Source organism: Onychostoma macrolepis, chromosome 03 (genome assembly GCF_012432095.1).
Source record: "Onychostoma macrolepis isolate SWU-2019 chromosome 03, ASM1243209v1, whole genome shotgun sequence".
Classification (NCBI taxonomy): Eukaryota; Metazoa; Chordata; class Actinopteri; order Cypriniformes; family Cyprinidae; genus Onychostoma; species Onychostoma macrolepis.
Window position 1 is genome coordinate 45917338 of NC_081157.1, and position 24401 is coordinate 45941738.

The 24401-nt window shown below is 36.9% G+C and overlaps 1 protein-coding gene across 1 annotated transcript; it reads right to left on the bottom strand.

Annotated features, from left to right (window-relative positions):
• Positions 1-612: 612 nt before the first annotated feature.
• LOC131536001 (uncharacterized) lies at positions 613-7228 on the bottom strand. Its single transcript, XM_058768602.1, has 2 exons — positions 7074-7228; positions 613-3242 (listed from the first exon to the last, which is right to left on the bottom strand). Exon 2 carries the CDS (start codon positions 3117-3119, stop codon positions 1260-1262), a length of 1860 nt encoding a protein of 619 aa, XP_058624585.1. The 5' UTR covers positions 3120-3242; positions 7074-7228; the 3' UTR covers positions 613-1259.
• Between the last annotated feature and the right edge of the window lie 17173 nt (positions 7229-24401).

Consider the following 24401-nt stretch of genomic DNA (forward strand, 5'->3'; position numbering starts at 1 on the left):
TTACAGTTTTTTTCAAAATGCTTAAACACAGTTTTTGAGGCTATGGCTCCATTTTTCAAAACTCTACACACAAAACCACAGAACACACACACAACATGCAAAATGTCACACACATCTTGCAAAAGCAAACACTTCTTTGAAAACTGCTTTAACTCTTCTAAAATTGTATTTTGTATTGTAACTCTACACACAAACATAAAATAATTAGCCACATACACACCAAACTACACACAGATGTGAAAAATGTAAAACACTACTCTCGTGTGTCTTTTGCTTGTCCAGAGTGCAGTGGAGCACAGGAGTTTGTCACAGCACTCCCACATATTATACATGCACATATACACTGTATATACAGTATGTATGACTGATTAATTTTACACAGTTATGCAAATGAACTGAATCAATACAGAACTGACTTGAGCTGCAGAATGACATTATTGACTTGTCAGAGCTGCTTTGCAGCAGAATGTGAATCTGACACTATTGTGAAACAATCTATATTGTAGTAAGCACTTTAGAAATAAAGTTGACTTTCTGACTTGGCCTATATGCATGTTCAGTATGTGTATGTGTATATATATATATATATATATATATATATATATACATACATACACACACACACACACACATATATGCATATAAACCAAGTCAGAAAGTCAGCTTTATAGATACAGTGTACACAGAAATAGAAGGGGGTGAAAACACTTCTTTATAAAAAAAAAAAAAAAAAAGAGTTTTGATTACTAAGTGAACAAATGATGTATAAGTGTTTTCACACATAATTGCTGTGTTTAGGTCATCAGTAAATGAGTGTGGCATTAAAATGGCAGTGTTTCGAAAATTAAACAAAAGAGCTTTTAGTTTCGAATGATGTGTGTAATGTAGAGAACTGTGTTTAGAGTTTTAAAAAAAGTTTGTTTTAGCAAACTGCAAACTGAGTTTAAAGCATGTAATGTGCTTATAGTTTTGCAGACTTGGTCTAAAGATTTGGTATATGAGTGAATGGTTCCACTAAGTGGGCCTCAAGTATCACTTTTAGTGTCTAAGCAATTAAAAAAAACAAAAAAAAAACTGTAACTACTAGTGAAACAATTGACTTAGTCAAGCAAACTTTCCCTCTTTTCATCTACAGATGATCAGTTCATTCAAACTCACTCATAAGAGAAGGTTGAAAATAGTCCATGTGTTTCTGTGCACACACGTCAGGTGTAGGCAATCAGAATCGTTATCTGTATTGAGCTTATTATCAGTGTCAGTTAAGAGCTTATTCTGACTGATATATTAACTTCACATGGCTCTCCACTTCCACCCTCTCCCTGCAATATCACCGACTTTGTAAAGTCTCTCATGTTCATGTTGGGTCTGCGTTCTATGAACATCAGCCCAGAATTTCTCTCAATAAATTCAATGTTCACCCTTTGGACATTTCTGCCATTAGTCTGTGGTGCCTCATTGGGTATCACAAAGCATTCTGGCTCTTCTACTGTTCCATTCACATTCTCCTTAATGATCACTTTAAAGAGGTGACTTGGCACTCTCTTCCCTCCCAACACCGAATGATCCATAGGTCTCCGGTAAAGTGGTCCAGTGTACACATGGACATTTCTGATCTGTGTATTTCTTGTCATATTTCGACAATCATTCTCCAGGGATTTCCATGTGCTATTGTTTAACGTACTATCCTGTGGTATCATGTTGCTGAACAAATTGGCATCATTATTTGCTTCCCGACACCACCTGTGATTGCGAGCTGCAGCAAGATGACCTTTGACATAGCCATTTCCAAAATCATCTGGCCGATCACACCTGTCCACTAAAGTTTCCCTGTTCAGTATCTCATACACCAATTTAGCATTCATGGTTTCAGTGTCGAATGACATGGCGTAAGATTTTCTTATTCTTAAATCAGTATCAGAAGGAAATCCATTTATTAATTTATAGTGAGATAATTGGTGACGTACACGTTGACTAACTGGTGATCCACTGCTGAACATTGCTGAGAATGGGATACGTATGCAAATGGTTTCATCAGCTTTTTCACTTTCTGATGCTGCGCTGACATTAGTTCCAGACTGGTTAGCGGGAGCACTAGGATCATTCCTAGTGGCCTGACTCCCAGCTGGAAATTGTGCCCCAGAGAGGCTCTTACTGGCACTACCTGCTTGATTGAGATCGCTTTTAGATGATTTGCGATTAGCACCAGAACTCTGCTTAACTCCTCCAGCAGCTTCCACTGCCTCCAGTTCAGCACTGCTTTGAGATAATCTGTCTTCTGAGTTTCCTTTTGTGCTTTCTGCTTTTCCGCAAGCTCGATTTATATCATCAGTTGACCAAAGACCATCTTCCCGTCTTTCATTCTCTGATTCAGTTTTTATTTGGTAGGGCGTATCTGTGAAATTCAACTCCTCACAGTTGTCAATGCTTTTTGGCAGCTCACAGTTGTTATATAAAGTATCCTCATTCTCATTCACCAAAGCAGCATTCATGGATTCACCGCTGCTTGAATGAGCGTAACAGATTTTTTCCCTTAATTCAGCAGGTAATGTAGCTACATCTGTGATAGGAGCTGAAAGTTGACTTTCTAATACTGCACTGGATTGCTCTATTAGTTTGTGTTTAAATGCATGCAAATCCGCTCTCCACATCTGCAGTTTATCACTGCTTTGAGATAATGTATCTTCTGGGCTTTCTTTCATTCCTGGTGTTGTTTCACAAGATTGATTAATATCATTGGTTGTATCATCGTGATCATCCTGTGCTGCGTTTTGTTTACACTCATCATAAACCATAAATCTTTTTAGAATCTGCAAAATTATAACATGAGCCCAGTATCGTCTTTTGTTTGATTTTATATTCATTGTTCGTGTTTGTCCCCAAGCTCGTTTGATATCATCAGCTGGCCAGCAATCACCATGCTCCTTTTTAATTTCATATTTCTTTTCAATCACTTTTTTAGCTTCACTTAAGCTCTTAAACCCATTTAAAAATGATAATAAATGTTCAGCTATGTCATCTAAAGGGACATCCAGTGGGTTTGTTTCCCCTTTCTCAAGAGTGGTTTCACCATTTCCATCAGATTCAGGAAGTTTATTTTGTACACATGTGAAAAAACCCATTGTGATGTGTGACTTAGGAACAAAGCTCAGGAATAAAGCACTCTTTACTCAATCTGCTGTTATTACTTCTTCAACGTCTTCTAGGATCTTCTCTTCTTCCTGGCTTAAATAATGTGAACACTTCTGGTAAGAAAAAACAAAACAAAATTCAGCTTAATTCAGATATTGCGTTCATTCAGTAGAAACAGAGAATAATACTCTCATCAACAGGTTTGTGATCTGATAAACAGAAATGTCTGCTGCTTTGATTTTATGTCAGTTCTGTTCTGCTCTGCACACAACAAACATATACAAAAAATACTTATACTGTAATGTACTCTTGTTGTTTATTCAAACAGAACAAAATTCAAGTTTTTTTTTTACTAAGAACATTGTTTTAGTAAAAACAAAAGTCAGTTATGCCAACTCCTATAATTTATTAAGAAGGAAATAATTATGCACAGCAAAATCTGCTGTTAAAATGTAAAAGTAACACTGAAGCAGTTGTAGTGGAAATTTTTCACGCAAGGACCAAAATGTTTAATTTAAAAGAGAGGTATTGGAAGTTTTTATAATTATTTTATCAGTTCTGCTTCATCATGTTAAACTCTCAAATAATATGCTTCTGTTGTAATCTGAAATATTAAAATGTCTTGTGCTTACGCTTACGCTTATATGCTTCTGTAAAAAGGAAACATTTAAACAACAAGAGGGAATGGCAACAAATGTGTTAGAATTTAATAGGCCAAGGCCATTTGTAATTATATCATATGATCTGATAGTCTAGATTTGAGTGATTAACACTAGGAAACTGTGAGCTGCCACTTTCAGATGAGTGTAAGCAATCTAACTGAACAATCTGCTCCGCTCGTGCACACTGAATGTAACAGAAAAACGCATTTCAAAAAAGTTATAAATTGATTTGCATTTTAATGAGTCAAATAAGTATTTGACCCCTTCTCAAAACATGACTTAGTACTTTGTGGCAAAACTCTTGTTGGCAATCACAGAGGTCAGACGTTTCTTGCCGCCAGGTTTGCACACATCTCAGGAGGGATTTTGTCCCACTCCTCTTTGCAGATCCTCTCCAAGTCATTAAGGTTTCGAGGCTGACGTTTGGCAACTCGAACCTTCAGCTCCCTCCACAGATTTTCTATGGGATGAAGGTCTGGAGACTGGCGACCACTCCAGGACCTTAATGTGCTTCTTCTTGAGCCACTCCTTTGTTGCCTTGGCCATGTGTTTTGGGTCATTGTCATGCTGGAATACCCATCCACGACCCATTTTCAATGCCCTGGCCCTGACAGTACATGGCCCCGTCCATCGTCCCTTTGATGCGGTGCAGCTGTCCTGTCCCCTTAGCAGAAAAACACCCCCAAAGCATAATGTTTCCACCTCCATGTTTGATGGTGGGGATGGTGTTCTTGGGGTCATAGGCAGCATTCCTCCTCTTCCAAACACGGCGAGTTGAGTTGATGCCAAAGAGCTGGATTTTGGTCTCATCTGACCACAACACTTTCACCCAATTCTCCTCTGAATCACTGGCAAGCTTCAGACGGGCTGTACATGTGCTTTCTTGAGCAGTGGGAGCTTGCAGGTGCTGCAGGATTTCAGTCCTTCATGGCGTAGTGTGTTACCAATTGTTTTCTTGGTGACTAAGGTCCCAGCTGCCTTAAGATCATTGACAAGATCCTCCCATGTAGTTCTGGGCTGATTCCTCACCGTTCTCATGATCATTGAAACTCCACGAGGTGAGATCCTGCATGGAGCCCCAGACCGAGGGAGATTGACAGTTATTTGTTTCTTCCATTTGCGAATAATCGCACCAACTGTTGTCACCTTCTCACCATGCTGTTGGCGACGGTCTTGTAGCCCATTCCAGCTTTGTGTAGGTCTACAATCTTGTCTCTGACATCCTTGGACAGCTCTTTGGTGTTGGCCATGGTGGAGAGTTTGGAATTTGATTGATTGATTGCTTCTGTGGACAGGTGTCTTTTATACAAGTAACAAACTGAGATTAGAGCACTCCCTTTAAAGGTGTTACCGGATGCTCATTTTACACAAGTTGATATGATTCTTTAGGGTCTTAATGAAAAGTCTTTTTGCAATACCGATTTGCAAAGATTTATAAAAACCTTATACTCCCTTCTGTAAATGAAGCTGGATCATGAATGATTCGCGCGAACATAGACGCATTTAGGCAGATCGGGGATCTGCGCATTCACTTCAAAACGAAAGTAACGTTAATCCTCTGCGTCTTCAGCAGCTCAGATGTCGGGAGTAAATGACGACTGCTATATTAATTATTACATCCAACAACAGAACACCTCAATTGCTTAATCGGAGACATCTTGTCTTCCCCTGCACCGGAGTCTACAAAATGGCAGACGGATGACAGTTCACTCAGCTCACTCAGGGCAGGTCTGTTTGTGGGAGGGGGTCTGTGCAGAACTACGTCATTCTGACAGGAATCTCAGAACAGCCTGATTTGAGGGGATTTTTAAACAGGGATTTAAAAAAAACACTGGGTGGATTTTTATCATTATAGGATGGATGTGTACACACACTTCCAACACGCATTTATGCTCAAACAACTTGTAAAGTGAATTTTGCATCCCATGACCCCTTTAAGAGAGTGCTAATCTCAGCTCCTTACCTGTATAAAAGACAGCTGGGAGCCAGAAATCTTGCTGATTGATAGGGTATCAAATACTTATTAAAATGCAAATCAATTTATAACTTTTTTGAAATGCATTTTTCTGGATTTTGTTGTTGTTATTCTGTCTCTCACTGTTCAAATAAACCTACCATTGAAATTATAGGCTGATCATTTCTTTGTCAGTGGGCAAACGTACAAATCAGCAGGGGATCAAATAATTTTTTCCCCACTGTAAGTGTTAAAGCTTCTGTATTCATAGTTGACTTGCTCTTCGGATGGGGACACATTCTCACTAGCATATATATTAATAGCATATTGGTTGTTTATTAGTACTTATAAAGGACATATTAACGGCTTTTTCTGCATGACCATATTCTAGATCCTTATTTCTACCCCAAACCTAAACTCAACAACTACTTTAATAACTATTAATAAGCAGTAAATTAGGAGTTTATTGAGACAAAAGTCAAAGTTAATAGTTAGTCGATAGTGAGAACTGCTCCCTGAACTAAAATGTGGCCTAAAAATAGGTTAATTAGATACTTAAGTGTTTAATAAAGTGCTGATTGCACATTAGTGATAAACACCTGATGTTAACATGCAAATTCACTGAAGAAAAGAGAAACACAACAACTACAAGTGACTTCCAACCACAGCCTTAGATGAAATCAACTGAAAAATTCTCTCAAGAGGACGATTAAACAACTCCACAATCAGCATCAGCAGCTTCACACATTACTAACTAGACTGGCTTTCAGGGTGAATTAGCATAATGAAGAATCAATATTCTAGTGATTTGTGTTTGCTTTTGTTGGGCACTTGGCCCTTGACTTTTTCGTGTTAGTTTATCTGGTTGATGTTAATGCTGTAAACATTTGTTATGGCAAGAAAAACCAAGAGAAAATAGGATTGTGAAGTTGGTCACTTACTGATGATGACATAATCAACCTATTAGAAATGTTATATTACATAACATCCTGCTGAAATGCGTATGGATGATGTGACAACAATGTGTATATTTACGTCATCAAAACTGTGTAACATAGAAACTGAATCTGTTTATTACTAGATTAATTATTATTATTATTATTATTATTATTATTATCAATAGAGTACATCTGATTTTGGAAACCAAAACATTTTAACTAACATGACATTTGAAGCGAACATATCTTTTTGAGTTTTAAAGCTTTTAAATCGTTATTTTCATATGAAGCTGTTCACTCTTATATATTATTTATAAAACGGGATCAAAGGCATTGGTAGTTTTTATCTGGTAGTTTTATTGGTCCACAGGACTGAATTAGATTTCTTACCTTGTCTGTCCTCCAGAAACACTGAAAATCATGTGAACTTCAGTGTTCAGTATTACTATATAAAGGTCCAGTAACCTTTCCAATTAAATCAGTTTTCATACACTGTCTTACAGAAATATCAGCTGTATTTCTGTTGTCACAGTTCACCAACGAGAGTTGTCTGTTCTCCAGTAAATGATGATGTTGATTGAGGAGTGTTTCAGTTTGATGCTCTTTATCAAGTTTAGGGCGTCATAAGGATGAATCATCCTACGTAGCTGTTTATACTGACCTGTCTAACTGTTGTGAGAATATGTTCCTTAGTTCCTTAGATTATTAAAAAAAATATGTCAAACAAATAATCTTATTATTATTCAAATAAAAATATTTACTATTATATAATTGCATTCATGATCAGAAATGTGTTTCATGTTCATAGTCATTACTTGCATAGAAAACAAGTCAGTCTTTTCTTGCTGTACATGTTTTGCAGGTCATGTTTTATGGAATGCTGTTATTACTCACCGTACAAGTCTTTGAGTCACTGTCAAATGTTGAATGTCATTCATTATTACATTGCAGCGTTTTTGCACTTTTTCACACAAGAGCTGTGAACAGTCTATTGATTATTGTCCTTCACTGAGACTTGTTCAGTTGTTGTATATTTTATAGTGAATTTCAATGTATGTATTTCTACCAGGGCCGCTGCTGGCCAAATGGGTGCCCTAAGCAGGATTGTATTGTTGTGCCCCCCCTCCCTCAAATATTAAAGTAAAAAAAACAAAACAAAGAAAAAACACCTACAGAACTTTAATAAAATATAAAAGTAAATGAATAAATAAATTGTAATTAAATTGTATTATTTACAAATTACAATTGTGGCTCTAGATAGTTACCTATGGCTATTATTTTATTAATACAGTTGTCTGATTGATTTTATGGTCTCAAGCATTCAGAAATCATGCAAAAGAAAATTAAGCTACTTTCCTTTTACTTTTCCATTTAATAATACTTTTACTACGATAAAACCATGGTTAATTTTTGTAAGGGTTGTGATGTCCACATGTTTTTTGTTGAAGAAATTATAGAGGCTGTGTCATCTATAGCAAAAAGGTGGCCAAAAATTAAAGATTACGTGGATATTTGAATTGAATGTTTGGTCAATAGCCTATTAAACAAGGATATGATCGTCCTGTAAGTATAACAGCAGCAATTACCAGGTTGGCTTAGGTTTGTTTTTATAACCACAAAAATATATTATCTTAATACTTCTTTGTATATTATTATTTGAAGTAACAAAACCAAGGTTAATTTGAGGTTACCATGGATACAACAACCATGATTTTAATTTTTTTTTTCGTGTTAAAACCATGGCTTTCGTAAGTGAACATGGAAACTCGGAGAGAATATTAAATGCATTGGTGGTGGTGAAATTATTACCGACATTTAAACACGTTATTAACCTCAACACCCAAAACAAGTTTCACAGGATTGTGATTTTATGAATGTAGCCTACATGAAAGTGACGCACGGGCTTCATTTTCATCTTTTTTTTTTTTTTTCTTGGCCCCGGATTGCTGATGTCTTTTCACCGGCATAGTTGTCCATCAATTATGATAATTTGCATTCAGCCGCAAAACATGAGGTGCCAGCGGTCGCGGGCGCGAATGCAGGAATGGCGCTTCACGGTTTTTTTTTTGGGTTTTTTTTGAGCAACTGGGATGGTGCCCCCCTGGGAGTTGGTGCCTACGCAAACTGCGTACTCTGCGTATAGGGAGCAGCGGTACTGATTTCTACTGTCCAAAGCTGCTATGTTTGCACACATGCACTTTATGTGATGTGTATATTTTGTTAGTCCTTCTGTATTTGTTCAAGACGTGACGAGGCTTCATCCTGTGGTGGAAGATGACAGAGAGTGACGTGTTCTTTATAAGAGTGGTAAAATAAGTATTTTGAGGAATATGAAATTATTAAAATATTAATTTTGCTTCATTCCTGGGGAGCTTCATAGAGAACTGGAACAAATATGTTAGAATTTAGGAGGCCAAGATATTGTACCATATGTATCACAAAAATCACATGATTATTCTGTACTTTAGTGTTTGTCCTACATCAAATTGTAGAAAGGGTTAATGTAACTTTTCTGAACATATCCTGCAAAACATAAATGTTTGTGTATTCTTCTGGTCGTTGAGTTGCTCTGCTGTGTCTGAAGTGACGTCCGGCTTGAGTCTGCATTAGAGACTCAAAGCACACACCTGGGGCAATCGAAACTTTACTTTCACTTTCACCACAAGAATCACAAAGACCTGCTGTCTGTTCAGGAACACAGTTTGAGAGCATTTCTCTTCATTCTCCACGAATTGCTGATTCCTTGATTTTGTCCAGAAATTCAAAAGTGTCAGTATATAATATATATATATATATATATATATATATATATATATATATATTAGGGGTGGCATGATACACAGATGTCACGGTTCAGTACGCACCTCGGTTCGGGGGTCACGGTTCAGTACGATTTCGGTACAACAGGGGGAATCTGCTATGCTGTTTCTTTTCATTTATTTTGAACAGACAGTAGTGCAAATGAAAAAAAAATCCATCTAGATGTGAAAATACTAAATATTATTACATGTTATATATATAAAATCTGTTTTGTTTTCATTGTGAGTGTACACAAATAAAAGCAGACCTTTATACAGTGATTATTAATAAGACAATAAAAGTGGATTTTGCTGGTATAAGGAAACAGTTGAAGTGATCGCGCAGGAGCGCGAGCGCACGCGCACACACACACACACACACACACAAAACAAATCAGTTCCAGCATTGCTAACTTGACTGCGCAGTTGGTACTTTATCAAAATAAAATAAAGCCAAACATCTGCGCGCGCGCCTCTGTGTCACTGATGGAACGCGACTGAAGTACAATGCCTATCATTTACATAATAAATAATAGTTTCGCATTCAGATACTTTGCACCGCAAATATGGAAATATTATGGAATATTTGGATTTGTGCCGAATGAGAGAGGTAGGATACTCGAGAGCAAAGCTCCATTTCGCAAACAGTTGAGTGCGCAAGCCTTTAAAGTATACTCCCTTGTCAGTCTATGTGAGAGACGCGTTCAGAATCAGCACATGGTCACTGTCTGGGGGCTTTGTTTTCAGGTGCGCAACTCATGGCATCCGCTGTTCTTCTGCTGGCGGTTATCAAACCGCGCTGTATTACTGCGGGCGCCCCCTTCTGGATTGGGGGTGAATTGCCTGTATTCGTCGGAAGACCTCATGCACCGAACCGAGACACCCGTACCGTGACGGTTCGGGACGAATACACGTACCGTGCCACCCCTAATATATATATATATATATATATATATATATATATAGCCTATATATAATAATGAGAGTCTCTTCTTGGTAAATGTTTGAAGAGGGTGGAACAGTTTCTGATCATCTTGTTCAGCAAGTTAGACAGGAGCATCAAGATTTCTTCAAGATGACATGAAAAATGCATTCAAAATGAACATGAGAGAATACATCTATTGATAGAAAAACAACACAAGACACTTTGTGTTTTATTTATTGCCCTTCATTTGTTAGTGTGTTTGAAGCTCACAGAGTTTCTCCAGGGTCTGTCATGATCAAATCTTTGTCAATTGTTTTTTTTTTTTTCACATGCTAAAGTTCCATAACAAGTTATTACATAATTACATCAGCAGGCAGTGTCCAGTCTTTTGAATAACAAGTGAGTCGTTCTTCACTATACAGATTATTCACAAAATAGTGTGTCCTTTACAACTGAACAAGTCTTTGTATCCTTTATTACATGTGTATGGGATTTCTTTAGTTTAGATTTGGACAAAGTGCACTCAAAATGAACAAAATCAACAACAAAAAAGAGAAAGGAATAAAAGACACTAATGTGAGTGTTTTACTTATTGTACTTTATTTGTTTGGTGTGTTTGACGATCACAGAGTCTCTCCAGGGTCTGTCATGATCAAATCTTTGTCAAAATGATTTCTTCACATGCTGAAGTCACAGCGATAAGCATAAGTTTGATTATGGTGCTGATTGTCAGTGTTTGGAGACGTGAACAGCACTTACAGAGACGCCAAACCAGTTTCTGTCTCTTCATCTGTTCTGCATCATGTCTTTGTGTTCATTGTGTGCTTCATGCCTTTTTTTGGTCACTGTACTTTCATTATCAGGGTTGCACACTTTGTTTGCTTGGCTGGAGTGAGTTTTTGATGACATGAGCTTGATCAATGACACAGCTTTGTATTTATTTCATATATGGCAAATTACCCAAATACTTCACATACTAACATTGTACTAGATGCACTTTTTAGAAACTACCCCAATTAACTTTCCCATTGTTGCAGGTTAGATAGCTACCTAATATTACCAGATAATCAGATTTCCTGCCAGCTAATTTATTAAATCATAAAAAAAGGTGTGGTATATAAATAGTATAAGTGATGGTACAGTATGTAGCTTGTTTAAATGCAGTTGTAAAACAGGAAAACAACAGTTATATGCACTAATCAATGCCAAGAATAATAAATAAAATGCAAACATCTGGACGATACACTTATTTAACTGAAAAATGAAGTGTGGAATGTCAAGCACTCAACGGTCACTGTTAATTAGATGATTAAGTGATGATTAATGTTGAAATTTTGTTTAAATATTCCATGGACATCACCATTATGGTCCGGTATTAACGTCGATGTCCTGTCCTGTGAATCTCTCCCTGCCTTGTGTTGCCCTGTTTTTGGTTTGTTTATTAAAGACTGTTCATTTTGAAGTTTACCTCTCGTCTCCTTGCTTCCCTTGTGTGCTTATCGTGACAAATATATTGTGGATAAAAAGTTTTAAACAACTGCATCATTCAGGCACACAGACATCGAGAACCAGCAAATGAATCTTAATGATGGTTACAGAAACAAATGAGAACATACTTGTAAAACCTAGTATAATATTATTAATTAATCTATTAATTATTAATATCCTTTTACAGGCTAGCATAATGTTCCAATAAACAACTTGATCTTTTTTGTACTCCAGAAAGCAATTATCCATCTTATCAATGAAAAAAAAAAAGAACCACACAAGCTGTACACCATTTTGAGCAGATGGTATATTTAAAGTAATAATACTTAATGTTCATAAAGTAAACACTACTCAATGAAGTGTTGTTTCAGTTCTACAAAACATTGTAGCATAAACACATTTCACACAAATGCAACGTTTTAAAGGTTAGAAGCAACATTTATGTTATAGAAATAAATAAAAGACCTGAAAATATACAGTGGTTCTTGAAAATTTGTGAACCCTTTAGAATTTTATATATTTCTACATAAATACAACCTAAAAGACCATCACATTTTCATGCAAATGCTGAAAGACAATATATACAGAGGGTATGGAAAGTATTCAGACCCCCTTAAATTTTTCACTCTTTGTTATATTGCAGCCATTTGCTAAAATCATTTAAGTTAATTTTTTTTCCCTCGTTAATGTACACACAGCACCCCATATTGACAGAAAAACACAGAATTGTTGACATTTTTGCAGATTTATTAAAAAAGAAAAACTGAAATATCAAATGGTCCTAAGTATTCAGACCCTTTGCTGTGACACTCATATATTTAACTCAGGTGCTGTCCATTTCTTCTGATCATCCTTGAGATGGTTCTACACCTTCATTTGAGTCCAGCTGTGTTTGATTATACTGATTGGACTTGATTAGGAAAGCCACACACCTGTCTATATAAGACCTTACAGCTCACAGTGCATGTCAGAGCAAATGAGAATCATGAGGTCAAAGGAACTGCCTGAAGAGCTCAGAGACAGAATTGTGGCAAGGCACAGATCTGGCCAAGGTTACAAAAACATTTCTGCTGCACTTAAGGTTCCTAAGAGCACAGTGGCCTCCATAATCCTTAAATGGAAGATGTTTGGGACAACCAGAACCCTTCCTAGAGCTGGCTGTCCGGCCAAACTGAGCTATCGGGGGAGAAGAGCCTTGGTGAGAGAGGTAAAGAAGAACCCAAAGATCACTGTGGCTGAGCTCCAGAGATGCAGTCGGGAGATGGGAGAAAGTTGTAGAAAGTCAACCATCACTGCAGCCCTCCACCAGTCGGGGCTTTATGGCAGAGGCCTGATGGAAGCCTCTCCTCAGTGCAAGACACATGAAAGCCCGCATGGAGTTTGCTAAAAAACACCTGAATAAGATTCTCTGGTCTGATGAGACCAAGATAACTTTTTGGCCTTAATTCTAAGCGGTATGTGTGGAGAAAACCAGGCACTGCTCATCACCTGTCCAATACAGTCCCAACAGTGAAGCATGGTGGTGGCAGCATCATGCTGTGGGGGTGTTTTTCAGCTGCAGGGACAGGACGACTGGTTGCAATCGAGGGAAAGATGAATGCGGCCAAGTACAGGGATATCCTGGACGAAAACCTTCTCCAGAGTGCTCAGGACCTCAGACTGGGCCGAAGGTCTACCTTCCAACAAGACAATGACCCTAAGCACACAGCTAAAATAACGAAGGAGTGGCTTCACAACAACTCCGTGACTGTTCTTGAATGGCCCAGCCAGAGCCCTGACTTAAACCCAATTGAGCATCTCTGGAGAGACCTAAAAATGTCTGTCCACCAACGTTTACCATCCAACCTGACAGAACTGGAGAGGATCTGCGAGGAGGAATGGCAGAGGATCCCCAAATCCAGGTGTGAAAAACTTGTTGCATCTTTCCCAAAAGACTCATGGCTGTATTAGATCAAAGGGTGCTTCTACTAAATACTGAGCAAAGGGTCTGAATACTTAGGACCATGTGATATTTCAGTTTTTCTTTTTTAATAAATCTGCAAAAATGTCAACAATTCTGTGTTTTTCTGTCAATATGGGGGTGCTGTGTGTACATTAATGAGGAAAAAAAATGAACTTAAATGATTTTAGCAAATGGCTGCAATATAACAAAGAGTGAAAAATTTAAGGGGGTCTGAATACTTTCCGTACCCACTGTGTGTATATATATATATATATATATATAAAAAATACTTAGCCATTTATTTGTTTCTAGAAAATGATCCAATATTACATATCTGTGAGTGGCAAACATTTGTGAATCTCTAGGATTAGCAGTCAATTTGAGATTAAATTAGTATCCATCTGTTCAGAGGTGTTTTCAGTCACAGAGGTGACTAGACGTCAGTGTGTTCCTTGTTTTATTTAAAGAAAAGGGATCTATCAAAGTTTGATCATGTTTGTGGAAGTGAATCATGGCACGAACAAAGATCTCTGAGGACCTCAGAAAAAGAGTTGCTGTTGCTCATAAGGCTGGAAAAGGTTACAAAAGCGTCTCTAAAGAGTTTGGATTCCACAAATCCACAGTCAGACAGAGAAGCATTATGTTTGGAGAAAAGAACACACTGCATTCCAACATAAGACCCTTATCCCATCTGTGAAACATGCTGGTGGTAGTATCATGGTTTGGGCCTGTTTTGATGCATCTTGGCCAGCAATTTCTAAAGGAAAACGTCAGGACATCTGTCTGAGAACTGAATCTCTAGTGAAAGTGGGTCATGCAGCAATACAATGACTCCAAGCTAGGGTTGCCAACTGTCCCATATTAGCCTGGGACGTCCCGTATTTTGGGCCTAATTGATTTGTCCTGTACGTGACCTCCCTATGTACTAACAAAGCTGAGCTGCAAATGATAACTTGATTTGAAATTGACTAATGACATCCAATGACTAGCAGTTCATCAAAATGTAATTGTTACATGTACCACATACCTTATGATCAAATATCTTATGAATTTTTACAATACTGCTACTACTAATCTTTATTCTTATCACTGGTTTTATTATTGGTGATTTGGCAATATTGTATGTACAATCATGTCAATAAAGTACATTGATATTGAGAAAATTTAAATATTTAAAACCTAAAAAGGGGAAAAACTGGAAGAAAGAAAGATATCGGAAATATAGAAAAGTATTCTTTCTTTAAATTACATAATTACCAATTACTGTTTTTTGAATATGATGAGGGAGCATCTCAAACAGCTTGAGGAAGTTGTTGCAAAAATGAATAGAGCCAAGATATTTTCATATCTACATATCTAAGCCACTGTATCTTTACCACAACATTAAAGAGGTACAGTTTTACTTCTGTTTGCTATTTCAATAGCTGAAGAAGTGTTTGTTTCAGTGTGGGTAATTATACGATGAAACAATGTTTCAATCACCTGAAAGTGCAAGTGAGAAAAGTAGCAGTGTTGAAATATTAAAATGTGAACAAGCCAGTTACCTTTTCATTAGATGGTCTGAGAGCTATGATTCTTCAAGAGAGACAAACAACAGCTTACAGCTATAAAGCTCTAAAACACACATGGCATCAGAGGTGGGTAGTAACGAGTTACATTTACTTCGTTACATTTACTTGAGTAAATTTTTTGGGTAACTAATACTTTTAGAGTATATTTAAAAATGGGTACTTTTACTCTTACTCAAGTACATTTTTAGTGAAAAAACGGTACTTTTACTTCGTTACTGTGGGCGACGCTCCTCTCGTTACTTTATCTTAATGCATTAAAAATCCTTCAATTTATTCCAAGCGCGACGTCTACTTTTTTTTTTTTTTTTTTCTGGGCAATGAGCGATGCCCGTTCGCGAATGATTCATTCTTTTGAGTCAATTCTGTTCGAAGGCTTGATCAAACCAGTTGGCAAACCAGTGAATCGGTTCGCGAATCAGTTTGAATGATTCGTTCAGTTCCCTGCCGCACGCGCTGAGTCTGAAGCGGCTCTCACTCAGAGTTGTAACATCAAGAGCGTTGAAGACGTGGAAAGGCTATTGCTAGCTATGAAGATCTTTATTAGATGAACACCGCGTGTGCTGTCGGTTCCACAGGTATAGATTCGATTACAGTACACGATACCATGACATTACCAATTTGTTGTACATGTACCTTCTATACAATGTATAATTTATTCATTGTCACAGAGTATGAAATAAACAGCCGCCAAACCCGCGTTAGTTCCAGGAGGAATGCCTTGCCAAGACACAATTAATATTGATATTTTCACAATATTTACGCTTGCAGAAATAAAGGCTACATTTGTTTACATTTTGCAGAACAGACGGAAGAAGTGCATTTGTTTCGTTATGTTCAGATGTTCTGTAGCGGTCATGTGAGGAGTTTTACTCTTCTCCGTGTCAGAGGTTATATACATTTATAATACATAATTCAACTTTAAAATATAATTTAATTTAACTCAGTGATGCAAATCAGAATTTGTATCAGCTGTTACTCCAGTTTTCAGAGTCATATGATCCTTCAGAAATCATTCAAATATATTGATTTATAACCAGTGTTGTTGAGAAAAAAAAAAAAAACAGCATATGCTGGTATGGTATGTTTTGAAGCTGGGATGCTGGTTTGTGCTGGTCATGTGCTGGTCTTGAGCTGGTGCTCAAACCAGCATCCCATGCTTCAAAACATACCATACCGGCATATACTGTTTTTTTCAACAGGGAACAGTTTTGCTGCTTAATATTTTTGGAACCTGTGACATTTTGTTCAGGATTCTTTATGAATAGAAAGCTAAAAAAAAAAAACAGCATTGATAATAAATCAGGCTGATAAAAATTCTGATTTGCATCACTGAAATAAATTACATTAAAAAAAAAAAAACATTAAAAGTATTTTGAACGGCAGTGTGTGTGTGTGTATAAAAAATGTATCTAAATATCTATATATCTAAATAAAAATAGACTATATTCAGTATATCCAAAGTAACTAACTACTTGAGTAGTTTTTTTATCCGATACTTTTTTACTCTTACTCAAGTAACTATTCAGACTATTACTTTTACTTTTACTTGAGTAAATATTTCTTCAAGTACTTTTACTTTTACTTGAGTACAGTTTTCGGGTACTCTACCCACCTCTGCATGGCATCATGGATTCTATCAAATAACAACAAATAAAACATCAATAGTCAAGTCAAGTCAAGTCACCTTTATTTATATAGCGCTTTTACAATACAGATTGTGTCAAAGCACTTAACAGTATCAAATTGGAGGATAGAGTGTCAGTAATGTATAATAATAAGATTAAACACTCAATTTTCAGTTAAAGGCATTTCATTATTGAATTCAGAGATGTCATTGTCTCGCTCAGTTTAGTTTAAATAGTATCTGTGCAATCAAATCGGCGATAATCGCTAGAAATTAAGTGTCCCCAACTGAGCAAGCCAGAGGCGACAGCGGCAAGTGACTGACTCTGTTAGAAATCTTATAATGAGCCATGTTTGGATCTTCCAAAACATTTATTTCATAATGATATTTCCCCCAATTTTAAATTCTTATTTTCCAATGAAAGGTTAGATTTTTGTGATTTTTTAAAAATAAAATATCAAAAGGATTAACAATGCAGATTAATTTTCACAGTCTTCTTTGATCATATTTACCAAGGGTGCCAATATTTTTGGCCATGATTCCACAGTCTGTTCGGAAACCGAGGCTCTCAAATATGGTTCTTTCAGTGAGGGTCGACAGAAGGGAAAAAAATGAACCAAACAATATTTTAAACTTTTTTTCATCAATAATCAAAGCTAGTGTGTCGATTTAATTAATCCATATATTAGCCTATATATTTTAGAATATTACATAATTCATCAATGCCGTTTGTCATGTAGCTATAAGCCTACACCAGCCAATCATGATCTGGCACAAGTTCAAATTTCATTGGACAATACGTGAAGTGGCGGTCATTTTCCGTTCTTATTCATAAATCGGTTGAAAATGACATGGGATCGACGAGCTTATTTGTGGAGCGATCTGGATCTGTGGTTTGTCTCATTTTATAAATCAAATTACATCGCTGAGAAAATGGATGCTAAACGACTACAAAAGCACTGCACAAAACCGTGCAGCGCCAAAAGTCGCAATAATGCTAATCACTACACAATTCACTTATGTGTGATATACACCATTTACTATTTGATGAAACTATCAATGAAGCCCAAGTGCCACCTACAGGCCTATTATATGAAGTGTAGGTTAGCGAAATGGTGACATGAAAGGACTTTATTATGTTACCAATTATGTGGATTATGGCCACAGCCATATCACCCTGCAGCCCAAGACTGGTTGCCCACTGAAGCTAAGCAGGGTTGAGCCTGGTCAGTACCTGGATGGGAGACCTCCTGGGAAAACTAGGTGTTGGAAGAGGTGTTAGTGAGGCCAGCAGGGGGTGCTCACCCTGCAGTCTGTGTGGGTCCTAACGCCCCGGTATAGTGACGGGAACACTATACTGTAAAAAGCACCATCTTTCAGATGAGACGTTAAACCTAGGTCCTGACTCTCTGTGGTCGTTTAAAAAATCCCATGGCACTTCTCGTAAAAGAGTAGGGGTGTAACCCTGGTGTCCTGGCCAAATTCCCTCCACTGGCCCTTGTCAGTCATGGCCTCCCAATAATCCCCATCCACTTGATTGGCTCTATCTCTCTCTCCTCTCCACCTGTAGCTGGTGTGTGGTGAGCGCACTGGCGCTGTTGTCCTGTGGCTGCTGTCGCATCATCCAAGTGGATGCTGCACACTGGTGGTGGTTGAGGAGAGACCCCCCCATGATTGTAAAGTGCTTTGGGTGTACAGCAATACACAATAAAGTGCTATATAAATTCATTCATTCATTCATTCATTCAATTATTATGCAGCATTATGAAAGTGTCTTATGCTCATCAAGCCTGGATTTATTGGATCAAAAATACAGGGGGAAAAAAAACTGTAATATTGTGAAATATTACAATTTAAAATACATTTGTATCTATTGCAATATACTTTATATATAAAATATAATTTATTATATTTAATAAATTAAATATAATTTATTTCTGTGATGCAAAGCTGAATGTTCAGCATCATTACTCCAGTCTTCAGTGCATGATCCTTCAGAAATCATTCTAATATGCCAATTTATTATCAATATTGGAGACCGTTATGCTGCCTATTTTTCTTTTTTATTTATATATTATATTTCATTTATTTATTTATTTTATTTTATTTTTTTGGAACCCATGATACTTTTTTTGGGGTTCATTGATAAATAAAAAAAATAAAAGAACAGCATTTATTCAAAATAAAAATGTTTTCTAACAATATCAATCTTTACTATCACCGTTTCTATCAGTTTAGCAAATCTTTGCTGAATGAAAACTAATTTCTTTCAGTTAAAAAAAAAAAAAAAAAAAACTGACCTCAAGCTTTTTTTTTAATTAATCAAAGAATCCAGAAAAAAGTATCACAGGTTTCCAACATGATAATAAGTCAGAATTGCATAAAATATATTTTAAAGTATATTAAAAATTTGAGCAAATAAATGCAGGCTTGATGACCATAAGTGACTTCTTGCAAAAATATAAAATAGTAATGTATCCAAACTTTTGACCTATAATTTTTTTCAACATTTTTTGCCCCTATTTTACATTTGAGCCCTGCCCCTGAAGAACTCTCTGCACGTCCCTGAGAAGCACACACCAAATCTGTAAAACCATACACTAATTCTCAGCCTTTGACTCAGTTTTCAATTTCATAAAACACTTTTCACACAACACACAATTCTCTATGTAACACACACACATCTAGCAGGAATTAATATTATGGCAAAGGTGTTTGCAAATGTTTGCTTTTGAAATGTGTTTGTAATGTTTTGAATGCAGTGCTTCATTTTGCAAGAGATGTGAGGCATTTTGCATTGTGTGTGTGTGTGCAATTCTTGGATTTGTGTGTAAAGTTTTGAAAAAAAAGAGGCAAAGTTTTGAAAATGTGTGTAAGCAGTTGAAAAAAACTGTAAGCATAAAAACTATTTGTTTGTCTACAAAAATAATTTCAAGAATTTAGGCAAGGCAAGGCAAGTTTATTTATATAGCATTATTTCATACACAGTGGTAATTCAAAGTGCCTTACATAAAAGTAAGTAAAATAGTCATTAAAAATAATAATAATAATCACAACAATAAAAACAAGGAACTATAAAATAATAATAAATTATATAAAAATTTGTTTAAGATTAATTTAAAGGGGTCATATGACGTTGCTAAAAAGAACAATCGTTTGTGTATTTGGTATGCAATATTTGTGGTTTAAAGTAAAAAAAACAAAAAAAAAACATTATTTTTCACATACTGTACATTATTGTTGCTCCTCTATGCCCCGCCTTTCTGAAACGCACCGATTTTTACAAAGCTCATCGTTCTGAGAAGCGAGCTGTGCTCTGATTGGCCAGCTATCCAGTGCGTTGTGATTGGCCAGCTATCCAGTGCGTTGTGCCATTACAAACGATGCATTTGTTGCATCCAGTGGAGACATAATTACTGATTATAATGACTTATACTGTCTTTTTACGCATTGCGTTGCTTTGTGCCACGTAAACATTACCATGTTTGCATTTCTGATCGGAGAAACGACAAACAACAAGCGCTACTCTACAAGCTCAAAACTTGCGTTTGAATTGTCAGTGGCAGAAACATACTTACAGGCTGTGAGTCAGAAGCGCCAGACTGTCCTTGCAAAGTTGGAATCGCCTCACTTTATAGAAACAGCCTTTGAGCAAGCCAGCATTGTATGCTACTCTTCCAGGTTCAGGAAATAGTCCTCTGTAAAATGCGCTGCACACACTCTAATATTTGGGTTGAACTGTTCTAGAACAGTGTGGTAAATATAACTGAACCACTGATTTCTAGTTGTGTCCTCTTTTGGAAGCCCAAACAAAGTACTTTCGCTTTCACAACAAAACACAGCACTCCACGACATGGCGCCAGATAATAGTTCCGCCTTCTTTCATTGCCTGTACATTTGGGTGGTGTTATGCAAATATTTCCACACCGTGACGTAGACATGTGCGGGCGTCTTTGAATGAGCCGTTTTAGGGGGGCGTAGACAAGTCTTAAATTGTATAAGGAATATCTCTTTGGTTTTGAGACTTTAGTCTTTGCAACTTCAGGGATCTCATCTATGCACAAACAGCTTATAACACTCCAAAGAGAAAGGAAAACTTGAAATCGCATCATATGATCCCTTTAAAACAATTACGAATAGAAAATGATTATACACAGTGCAATCAGTTCGGATTTAGGCATAAGCACTCACATCAAAATGTATTTATGATCATGAAAAACATTCATTTTTGAAATCATATAAAGTATTTTTGAATGGTGTACATCAGGGGTGCCCAACCCTATTCCTGGAGATCTACCTTCCTGCAGAGTTCAGTTCCAACCCTGATCAAACACACCTGTCTATAATTATTAAGTGCTCTTTCAGATCCTAATTAGTTGGTTCAGTTATGTTTGATCAGGGTTGGAGCTAAACTCTGCAGGAAGGTAGATCTCCAGGAACAGGGTTGGGCACCCCTGGTGTACATCTATAAGCACATACAGTGTGGGATTATTACATTTTTTTCAAAATGCTTAAACACAGTTTTTGAAGCTATGGCTCCATTTTTCAAAACTCTACACACAAAACCACAGAACACACACACAACATGCAAAATGTCACACACATCTTGCAAAAGCAAACACTTCTTTGAAAACTGCTTTAACTCTTCTAAAAATTGTATTTTGTATTGTAACTCTACACACAAACATAAAATAATTAGCCACATACACACCAAACTACACACAGATGTGAAAAATGTAAAACACTACTCTCGTGTGTCTTTTGCTTGTCCAGAGTGCAGTGGAGCACAGGAGTTTGTCACAGCACTCCCACATATTATACATGCACATATACACTGTATATACAGTATGTATGACTGATTAATTTTACACAGTTATGCAAATGAACTGAATCAATACAGAACTGACTTGAGCTGCAGAATGACATTATTGACTTGTCAGAGCTGCTTTGCAGCAGAATGTGAATCTGACACTATTGTGAAACAATCTATATTGTATTAAGCACTTTAGAAATAAAGTTGACTTTCTGACTTGGCCTGCATGTTCAGTATATATATATATATATATATATATATATATATATATATACACACAGACACACTGAATATGCATATAAACCAAGTCAGAAAGTCAGCTTTATAGATATAGATACAGTGTACACAGAAATAGAAGGGGGTGAAAACACTTCTTTATAAAAAAAAAAAAAAAAAAAAGAGTTTTGATTACTAAGTAATTTATACAAATGATGTATAAGTGTTTTCACACATAATTGCTGTGTTTAGGTCATCAGTAAATGAGTGCGGCATTAAAATGGCAGTGTTTCGAAAATTAAACAAAAGAGCTTTTAGTTTCGAATGATGTGTGTAATGTAGAGAACTGTGTTTAGAGTTTTACAAAAAGTTTGTTTTAGCAAACTGCAAACTGAGTTTAAAGCATGTAATGTGCTTATAGTTTTGCAGACTTGGTCTAAAGATTTGGTATATGAGTGAATGGTTCCACTAAGTGGGCCTCAAGTATCACTTTTAGTGTCTGAGCAATTAAAAAAAAAAAAAAAAACTGTAACTACTAGTGAAACAATTGACTTAGTCAAGCAAACTTTCCCTCTTTTCATCTACAGATGATCAGTTCATTCAAACTCACTCATAAGAGAAGGTTGAAAATAGTCCATGTGTTTCTGTGCACACACGTCAGGTGTAGGCAATCAGAATCGTTATCTGTATTGAGCTTATTATCAGTGTCAGTTAAGAGCTTATTCTGACTGATATATTAACTTCACATGGCTCTCCACTTCCACCCTCTCCCTGCAATATCACCGACTTTGTAAAGTCTCTCATGTTCATGTTGGGTCTGCGTTCTATGAACATCAGCCCAGAATTTCTCTCAATAAATTCAATGTTCACCCTTTGGACATTTCTGCCGTTAGTCTGTGGTGCCTCATTGGGTATCACAAAGCATTCTGGCTCTTCTACTGTTCCATTCACATTCTCCTTAATGATCACTTTAAAGAGGTGACTTGGCACTCTCTTCCTCCCAACACCGAATGATCCATAGGTCTCCGGTAAAGTGGTCCAGTGTACACATGGACATTTCTGATCTGTGTATTTCTTGTCATATTTCGACAATCATTCTCCAGGGATTTCCATGTGCTATTGTTTAACGTACTATCCTGTGGTATCATGTTGCTGAACAAATTGGCATCATTATTTGCTTCCCGACACCACCTGTGATTGCGAGCTGCAGCAAGATGACCTTTGACATAGCCATTTCCAAAATCATCTGGCCGATCACACCTGTCCACTAAAGTTTCCTGTTCAGTATCTCATACACCAATTTAGCATTCATGGTTTCAGTGTCGAATGACATGGCGTAAGATTTTCTTATTCTTAAATCAGTATCAGAAGGAAATCCATTTATTAATTTATAGTGAGATAATTGGTGACGTACACGTTGACTAACTGGTGATCCACTGCTGAACATTGCTGAGAATGGGATACGTATGCAAATGGTTTCATCAGCTTTTCACTTTCTGATGCTGCGCTGACATTAGTTCCAGACTGGTTAGCGGGAGCACTAGGATCATTCCTAGTGGCCTGACTCCCAGCTGGAAATTGTGCCCCAGAGAGGCTCTTACTGGCACTACCTGCTTGATTGAGATCGCTTTTAGATGATTTGCGATTAGCACCAGAACTCTGCTTAACTCCTCCAGCAGCTTCCACTGCCTCCAGTTCAGCACTGCTTTGAGATAATCTGTCTTCTGAGTTTCCTTTTGTGCTTTCTGCTTTTCCATAGCTCGATTTATATCATCAGTTGACCAAAGACCATCTTCCCTCTTTCATTCTCTGATTCAGTTTTTATTTGGTAGGGCGTATCTGTGAAATTCAACTCCTCACAGTTGTCAATGCTTTTGGCAGCTCACAGTTGTTATATAAAGTATCCTCATTCTCATTCACCAAAGCAGCATTCATGGATTCACCGCTGCTTGAATGAGCGTAACAGATTTTTCCTTAATTCAGCAGGTGATGTAGCTACATCTGTGATAGGAGCTGAAAGTTGACTTTCTAATACTGCACTGGATTGCTCTATTAGTTTGTGTTTAAATGCATGCAAATCCGCTCTCCACATCTGCAGTTTATCACTGCTTTGAGATGATGTATCTTCTGGGCTTTCTTTCATTCCTGGTGTTGTTTCACAAGATTGATTAATATCATTGGTTGTATCATCGTGATCATCCTGTGCTGCGTTTTGTTTACACTCATCATAAACCATAAATCTTTTTAGAATCTGCAAAATTATAACATGAGCCCAGAATCGTCTTTTGTTTGATTTTATATTCATTGTTCGTGTTTGTCCCCAAGCTCGTTTGATATCATC